Source organism: Ailuropoda melanoleuca, chromosome 14 (assembly GCF_002007445.2).
Source record: "Ailuropoda melanoleuca isolate Jingjing chromosome 14, ASM200744v2, whole genome shotgun sequence".
NCBI classification, from domain to species: domain Eukaryota; kingdom Metazoa; phylum Chordata; class Mammalia; order Carnivora; family Ursidae; genus Ailuropoda; species Ailuropoda melanoleuca.
Window position 1 is genome coordinate 34,047,564 of NC_048231.1, and position 9,195 is coordinate 34,056,758.

General features: G+C 44.4%; 1 protein-coding gene across 3 annotated transcripts in view; it reads right to left on the minus strand.

Moving 5' to 3' along the window:
* Positions 1-9,157, minus strand: part of ATG2B (autophagy related 2B) — an 80,035-nt gene extending 70,878 nt beyond the window's left edge. For all 3 annotated transcript variants that reach the window (XM_019792975.2, XM_011216869.3, XM_002930135.4), the window contains exon 1: positions 8,512-9,157. In XM_019792975.2, coding sequence (XP_019648534.1) covers positions 8,512-8,673 — 162 coding nt within the window. In that variant the 5' untranslated portion in view covers positions 8,674-9,157. The remainder of the gene's footprint in view (positions 1-8,511) is intronic.
* Positions 9,158-9,195: the final 38 nt, after the last annotated feature.

Here is a 9,195-nt window from a genome sequence, read left to right on the forward strand (position 1 = left end):
AGCCGCCCCCCCCCGCGCGCTCCCGGAGCTCCCGGTCTCAGTCTGGATCCAGTGAGCACACCGGAGTTCCATGAGAAGTCTGGTGGCGCGCGCTCCCTGCTCACGGTCCCAGTCTGTTTTCTTGCAGGTGCCGGTCTGCGAGTCCGCTGCTCCCTGTGCAGGTGGCTACCGCTTCTCGGCGCCAGAACGCAGCGGCTCCCTCCCCCTTCCATTTATCTTCCGATATCTGTGCTCAGATTCACAGCTCCCCACTTCGAACCTCAATACTCAGCGCTGGAGATGTTCATTTGTGGAGATCCAGATGTATCTTCCTGCGTCTCAGGCTGATTCCGTGGATGTTCAGGCTGGTCTGGTACCTATCCAGCTCGACTCAGGGGACCGGCTGAAAAAGGGGTCCCCTACTCCTCCACCATCCTAACTCCTCATTGGGTGAATTTTAACGAAATTTATTATGAAAAAATTTCAGTCAATTTTAAATTGCACAAGGGAATGCAATAATTTTTCAAAAACCTTTAAAAGAAAATTGGGCAAACGTGTTTGAAGAACACTCCTTTAAAAGAGCATGTATTCAGGTCCTAGCTCACTTTACTAGCTGGGTGGCTCTGAACAAATTCTTGAGTCTCCACTTCCTCATCCATAAAATAGGACAGTATCTATCTCACAGGGTGATCAGGAGCATAAATGAGATAATGCCTAAAGCTATTAACGTAGTTTCTGATACCAAGTATACACTTCATAATATAATGTTGACTATTGTTCTTTATCTCGCACAGGGCCTACCCAGTGCAATGATGATCACTATCCAGAATTCAAGGTGTGTTTGACGGCGTGCAAGAAAACATTTATACAAGCACCCACTATGGTATACAGAGATGGAAGCTGCTTAATAAACAGATGCTGTTATGTTCAAAAGCAAACTAAAATCCCCTACCTTGACTCTATGTCCCCTCTAGTCATCAACCTCATTTCTCTCATAGCCAAGGCAACAATTTACAGGAATCGCCAACTACTACCTGCGTTCTAACCCCCAGCTCCCATGACATTGCTCTTCACTGCCAAAAAGAGCTGCCGAATGCAACAATGTTCAGTCCTCACCTTCCTTGAATTCTCTCATCTCTAATTCCTATGACTGCTTCGCTGTCTGAAATCCTAACTTCCTTTGGCTCCTGTAACACTCTTCACACTATCACTTTTCCTTCCAGTCCTTTACCACTTAAATGCTGGTGTTCACCTCACTCAGCTTCACCTTCAGCCTTTTTTGTTTCTCAGCTTCATCTACTTGCTACCCACGCACTCTGTGCGGTTCCTGTGTTTCAGTCACTACTGACACTCTGATAACTTCCAAATCTTTATCTCCAGCTCTCACTCAACTCCAATATCATATATGTTGTGAGAGTTAATAAAAGAAAACCGCATCTAAAATGGAAGGGGGGGCACCTGGGTGACTCAGTTGGTTGAGCATTTGACTCTTGGTTTCTGCTCAGGTCGCGATCTCATGGGTCATGAGATGTGGCTCCACACTCAGCAGGGAGTCTGCTTGGGATTCTGTTTCTCCATCTCCCTCTGCCCCTCCCCCTGCACTCGCACACGCTAAATTTTGAAAAATAAAATAAAATGGAGACAGGAGGCCAGGAGGGAAAGCTCTCATGCCCTACCACTGGTGGTCAGTTGCAGACCCAGCAAGGAGGGACCTACCTTGCAAGTCCATCTTACCTTAGCTACTACCTTCCTATCCCAGCAGGAGGCAGGAAAGTTTCCTCCTTCCCCAGACCCCCACAACAGCCCAGCTGGGGAGAGACAGTCACAGTCAGCCTTTGAAGAGCCACTCGACTTCGAACTCCAGGTTACTCCAATGGACTTTTTGTTTCTAACAGCCCTTCCAACTTCTCCCTTTCCTCTATAAAAAAGCTTACTTCTTTGTTCTCCAGACTTGCCCATAGTTTTGCTATAGCTTACTTGTCCCAGACTGCAATTCTCTGCTACTCCCAAATAAACCAATTTTTGCCAGTAAAGCAACTGGCGGTTTTATTTTTAAGGTTAACAACATAGAGCTCCCACTGCCTCCTGAGCATCTCTGTCTGGATGTTCCAAAGCCCCCTTAAAAAAAAAAAAAAAGTCAATGTTGAAAATTATTCTCCCCCCAATATCAATCTCCTCCTTTCCTCTCCCACTTGCTCCCACTCCCACAGGGACAAGGAAGGGGGACAAACACAACCTTTTCCATATCTAGTATTTCCTATTAAACCAATAATAAACTAGTGCAGTAAGCTATGGTCATTCAAGACTCATCCCTCTACTCATGTTTTTCATATCTTCATATCAATTTTAAATGAAAAATTTAGAATGTTTGGCTCTAAAAAAAGGCCCATCATATTAAAAGTTCTGAATGGCTTGTCTCATGGGTTACTTCCACAATTAAAAGTCTGAAAAGGGGGGGGCCACCTAGGTGGCTCAGTCAGTTAAGGATCTGCCTTTGGCTCAGGTCATGATCTCAGGGTCCTGGGATCAAGCCCAATATTGCTCCCTTGCTCAGCAGGGAGCCTGTTTCTCTCTCTCCCTCTGCTTCTCCCCTGGATTGCGTGTGTGCGCGCACACGCGCACGCTCTCTCTCTCAAATAAAATCTTTAAAAAAGAAAGTCTGAAATTTTTGTACCATATTGTGATCTCTGGAAAAGATGGGATTAAGGGATATTACTTCATACTCAATACATTCCTTCATATATGTGTGTGTGTGTGTGTATACTTCATCTTTCTTACCATTTGAATTATTTGCAATGAGCATGTTAATTATATAATAAAAGTAAATAATTTAAAATACACTAAAGTGTTTTAAACTATATATAGGCAATGATAGCCTCTGTAACATGGGGATCTGTTAACGTTAGACAACTATCTAGGAAACTGGATTTGATAGAATTCTCTTCCCAATAAACACCAAGTTTTCATTTGTCTCAATTTTGTGGCTACCTTAAGCTTATAACAGTTCAGAAAGTTTTATTATGGCAGTGAAGAATAGTATTAAAAGAAATAATTTGGTAATGTTAAGGAAACAGTTCTGAAAAGAGTCAATAGTTAAAGAATTTACATTGTGCCACTAAGGTACAAAATACTCTCTCTAAATATAAGATGTTTAAATAGGTCATACCTCTATACAGTCTTATATGCACTTGGGCAAAATTCCCTATATTCAATATCATGAAGTACTTAGAAATCCACTCACTCTGTGATATTCCAGGGTCTGCTACAGCGTGTGAGGGTAAAAGTCTCAGCCCACTGGGCCAAACGGATTCCCTGTTATCTACTCAGGCAACATTTTCCTCCTTAGCCCAATGAAGTATATGCTTGTGATTAATTCTTAACCTAAAAGCAGAGTCCCCTGAAGTGCTCAGCAAATGTCATATCACAGATTACCTCAGGGTTTTCCTTATGTTGAAGGCCATTTTACTTTCAGTTATCAGTGAGTTTCATGCATATAGATAGAAAAAGAGAAGGTAACACTGGTCTACTACACCGTCTGGCATAGAATTAGTAATCGATGTTGCTTGAACTAAAGATAATTTTATTATATATACCCGTATAAGCAGGAAAGCAATAGAAAGATTATTAAGTTGAAATTAAAAGTCTTCAATGTCTTAATGTCTATCTTCCTGGACATACTGAACTTCTGTGAAGGGTCTTTATCCACTGCTATATCCCCCAGCCCCTCATAGTGGCATGTGCTAAGAACTCAATAAAGGTAAATGAACCAATTGATGAAAAACTTCAGGGGCGCCTAGGTGGCTCAGTTGTTAAGCGTCTGCCTTCAGCTCAGGGCGTGATCCCGGGGTCCTGGGATCGAGCCCCACATCAGGCTCATCTGCTGGGAGCCTGCTTCTTCCTCTCCCACTCCCCCTGCTTGTGTTCCCTCTCTCACTGGCTGTCTCTCGCTCTGTCAAATAAATAAATAAAATCTTTAAAAACAGAACAAAAAAAAAAACAACTTCAATTCAAAAAAATAAGAATAAAGTCAAAGTCTTAAAGAGTTGGAAAAGGATGAGTCATCAAATCCAACCTCCTACCCAAGTAGAATTTCCTCCTTTCAACATTTTAAATTTTCAACCACTTCCTGGGAAAACAATTTATGAATGTATGAACCCACTACAGTTGTAGAATAGTTTCAAACCCCCTGCTTCTATTCCTCCCTTCCACTTTAAGCCCTTGGAAGGTAGTGATCTCCAAAGTGTGGTGTATGTATCCCAGAGAGTAGAACAGAGGACATAAAGGTAGGTGAGAAGTTAGACATTCTATACTCAATTTTTCACATTTTTAGATTTAAAAGTTGTACCAATACTTAATATACAAATGGGCACTGATACTCTTACTCACACCACTAAGCAGATGGGCATAAAGCGAAGAACAGTAGTTCCACACTGGGGAAATGTTAAGAGTGGTGCCCTCACTTGGATATTCCATTTCAGCATTCTGAAACTTATTTAGCACAAGCTCTACATTAATAAAAACAGATCTTGAAACAGTAGTATCTTTGTAAAGAGACAGAATGTGACAAAAACTTTGTTTTCTTATGGCCAAATATTTAAGAGTTGAATTTAAAGATGATAAGCAGTTTTCTTCTACACAAAGAGTTCCAAATATTACTATTTATGTGACGACCCATGGCTATCAACAGCATATGCTACCTAGCAGGTATATTCCAAAAAACAAAAACACACCATCTTTTCAAAGTAAAGATACCACTTTAGGGGCACCTACGTGGCTCAGCTGGTTAGGTGTCTGATTCTTGATTTCGGCTCAGGTCATGATCTCACAGTGATGAGACTGAGTCCTGTGTTGGGCTCTGCGCTCACCATGGAGTCGGCTTGAAACTGTCTCTCTCCCTCTCCCTCTGCCCTCCTCCAAAGTAAGGATATCACTTTAATAATGAGTGAGAAAATAACTGCTTTTCAGGGGATCTGGCTGGCCAGGTTGGTAGAGCACGTAACTCCTGATCTTGGGATTTTGAGTTTGAGCCCCACGTTGGGTGTAGAGATTACTTAGAAATAAAATCTTCCAAAGGAAAAAAAAAAACAAAAAAAAACTGGGGCGCCTGGGTGGCTCAGTCAGTTGACCTATCTGCCTTCCACTGAGGTCATGATCTCGGGGTCCTGGGATAGAGCTCTGCACCGGGCTCCCTGCTCAGTGTGAAGCCTGCTTCTCCCTCTCCCATTCTGTCAAATAAATAAATAAATAAAATCTTGTTTAAAAAAGGGAAAAAATGGGGCGCCTGGGTGGCACAGCGGTTAAGCGTCTGCCTTCGGCTCAGGGCATGATCCCAGCGTTGTGGGATCGAGCCCCACATCAGGCTCCTCTGCTGTGAGCCTGCTTCTTCCTCTCCCATTCCCCCTGCTTGTGTTCCCTCTCTCGCTGGCTGTCTCTATCTCTGTCAAATAAATAATAAAAAATCTTTTTAAAAAAATTTAAAAAAATAAAAATAAAAAAATAAAAAAGGGAAAAAATGCTTTTCAAAGGATACTTGTATTACAGAGAAGACATTCTGGAAAATTACATTTGGAAATGTTTCCATTCACACATGATTTTGTTACTGAAACAATCAAAAATATTGTCCTTTTTTAAAAGTCATCTACATAGGTTATAAAAGATTTGCAAATATGAGATTATCCCAGTGAATCTAAAAGTCTTAAAAGAATTTTTAAAAATAGGTTTTAAAGTTAATTTTTTATATACATATAAATGCAACGACTTCCAATTAATTAGCAAGAAAAACTGACTGAGACCAAGGAAGAAGGGAATGTCACAATCAATTTCAACACAATCCTGGGCAAAATTGATGGCTGAGAATTGAAACATTACTATTGTCGCCAATAATGTGATTCTTCCATTTGGACCTATGAATCTTTGCCAGGTATCGTCTTTGTTTCACTCGTGAAAGTCATTAGAATCAAGAGTCAAAAGCAACTGAATTTGGAATCAGTCCCAACTTTGAAGAGTTGGGACACCTGGGTGGCTCAGTTGGTTGAGCACCTGCCTTCAGCTCAGATCATGATCCTGGGTCTTGGGATGGAGTCCTGCACCGGGCTCCTTGCTCAGCAGGGAGCCTGCCTCTCCCTCTGCCTGCTGCTCCCATGTGCCCATGCGTGCACGTGCTCTCTAACAAATAACACAAAATCTTAAAAAAAAAAAAAAAAGAACTCTGAAGAGTTATAGCTAAGTGTCACATCAAAATTTATCCTAGTTCAGATACAGCACACTAGAATAGATAAATCAGCAACAAATGTTTACTAAATGCTTTGACATTTTAATTGGGCATATCCTTTGCCTTCAAGAAACAGAACAAACCATAATCTTCAGATTAAGTCTAGCCATAAATTGTTACGTTAACAATCCTGAAGTCAAATTGTAAATTCAATTATTACCACCTGGGGCCCTCGGGTGGCTCAGTCGGGTAAGCATCCAACTCTTGATTTCGGTTCAGGTCATGATCTCAGGGTCCTGAGATGGAGGCTGGAATCCATGTAGGGCTCTATGTTGAGCTTTGAGTCTGCTTAAGATTCCTCTCTCTCTCTCTCCCTCTCTCTCCCCCCTCTTCCCCTTTACCACACCCCCCTCCGCCCCGACACATGCACGTGTGTGCTCTCTCTAAAAAGAAATAAAACATGAAAAAAAAAAACAGAACAAAAACAAATATCACCACCTCTGACTTCCCATGAAGATTAAATAAAAACTACACAAATAAGAGTGCCTAGCACAGTGCCTGAAATAAGCAGATGCTCAATAAACATTAACTGCCCTTTTCCCTGGCTTGAAGCCCTGTGATTAGTGAAGAAATAAGGGGCTTAAGAATTAGACAGGTTTGAATTCTCACAGTACCGCTTGCTAGCTGTCTGACCTGGGGCACATCTTTTTTAATTCCAATTTTAAAACAGAAATAATACCCACCTTATAGGGTTAATGTGACTAGTCATTAAAAAAGAATGCATAAAGTCATTTAAACAACAAAAGACAATAAATGTCCAATCCTCCTCCTCCAAGATAGTTTACCCATACCTCTACTAGAAGTATACAGATTCATGGGTGACCCAACTTAAAAATATCCATCCGAATCCATGTCTTCAGCTATGAATTACAGCAATATACTACCCTGAAACAGCGCCAGGCATGGAATGCATACTCCATTAGTGTTTATTAAACTCAGGTGAATTACTACGTCTCCTGACCCTAAGCTAACTGGCAGCCTGGGCTAGTGTGATCTAGCCTGATGTGGGGCTAGGTCTACTCAAACCAGGCCTTTTCCACTATCTTCTGTACTCTCCCTAGTTAAGTCATCTGCTTACTGAAAAAAAAATGCTTATTCATATTAGCACAAATTCATCGAAGGATCATAATAAGGGGTTATCATAATTTGAGTTTTTCAGATTTCTGCAGCTGAGAAAGTCATTACTCTGTTAAACACTTTTATATAAAAGTAAAAAATATTTAAGCTTTTTAAACAGCTTACATGGGGGGAGGGGGAGGTTTCCTTTTGTTTTGCTCAACTATCACCGGCAAGTCACCTATGTTTATAATATACTAAATGTAACTTGCGTAGGACTGCTTTTAGAATAGAAAAACTCTAAAATGGCACAACCAATTCAAACTGCCAGCAGCAAACTCGAGCCAACAAATAAAGCGTTTGGAGGAAGGAGAAAAGTCACTCCATTCTTGCTCAACTCAAGGCTGAATACGGTTTAAGTGAAATACTATGCACTGAACATACAAATGCAGGTACAACCATTCGTGGTGAGTTAAACTATACGTGAAGCACCTGTAAGACACAGAGTCAACTCACAGCCTCCGGCTGACAAGGAGAGTACAGGTTTTTAAATGTCTGAAAATCGCAGCTTCAGAGCTTTTGCAACACCTGCTTTTACGATGTCACGTGAAGCCAATCAGCAAAACTAACCAGCACTCCTGGGGCCACGCAACCATTCACAGGTTGGCCTCGTAAACATATCATCAAGCAAAAACAGGCACACCGGCCGGCGGGAGGCCTTCGCCTAACCTCCTTCCAGATGGCAGACGCTGTACCCAGACCGCGGTGTTCAACTAGCCAAACCAAAATAAAGGAATAAGTAGGAATTCTGACATCCCCACGGTCCTCCTCATCCTTAGCCTTTCCAGAGTGTCATCCCATGAAATAGGAACCCCGCGACCCCTAGTACCCAAGTGTCAGCCGTGGTCACCACCTTCCAGGGACCCGTCGCGGCGAGCTTTCCAAAGCCCCCAAACCACTGACGCAGCTGCTTCCCTCAATGTAGACTCCATCACCTCTGTTAAGTTTCTGAAACACGTGATTTGGGGACGCAAACTTCCTAGAAACAGACTAAATACTTGAACACATTTCTGTGAGCCCTGCCACACTTGGATCCAAACAATCCCCAAGGAGGGGCTGAACGTCACGAAACTCGGGTGACACTCGTTTAAATCGCCCTAAGGAAGAAAGCGAGACCCTCCCGGCTGGCCGCCGGCGGCTCTTACCCATTTGTCCAAGGGGACTTGGGCGAGGGACCCAGTGCCCTGGTACAGGTCCAGGCTGAGCTGCTCCAGGCTCAGCTTCTCCTGCAGGAAGTGGCCCAGGTACCTCTGCAGGAGGTACCGACAGGCCCTCTTCTTGATGGACTCCGAAAACGGCCAAGGCATGATAAGGGCTGGCAACGGGGCCCGCGGGGGCTGCAGGAGGCGGCGACTCCGGCCCTGGGGCACAGGCTCCGGCTCCAGGCCGCGGCAGCTGCGCCTCGGGTCCCAGCCGGCGTCCCCGGTCCGCGGCGGGGCCTAAGCCCGGGACAGCCCCTCCATGCCCGCTGGGCGACGGGCGTCCCTCAAGGCGACCCCATCGCCCGAGCAGCGCGACTCGCGCTAGGCCTGGCAGGGGCCAGGCGCGGAGGAGTCCCCGTCGTCCCAGGCCCGGGGTGGGAGTGCGGGGCCTCCGCGAGGGTCCTAGTAGTCACGGAGAGAGGATGCAAGAGGACACGCGGGGAGGCAGCAGGGCCTGAGGCAGGTACTGAGGCGGACTCCTCCACCGCCGGCGCACGACGAATTTGTTGTCATCCGCGGGGCGCGCTCCCGGCTCTGGGACGCTCCCGGCGCGTTCGCGACACCCGCCTTCGCGGCGCGCGCCCGGGCGCAGGCGGAAGTGACGCCACACTAGAGCTGAGGAGGCGG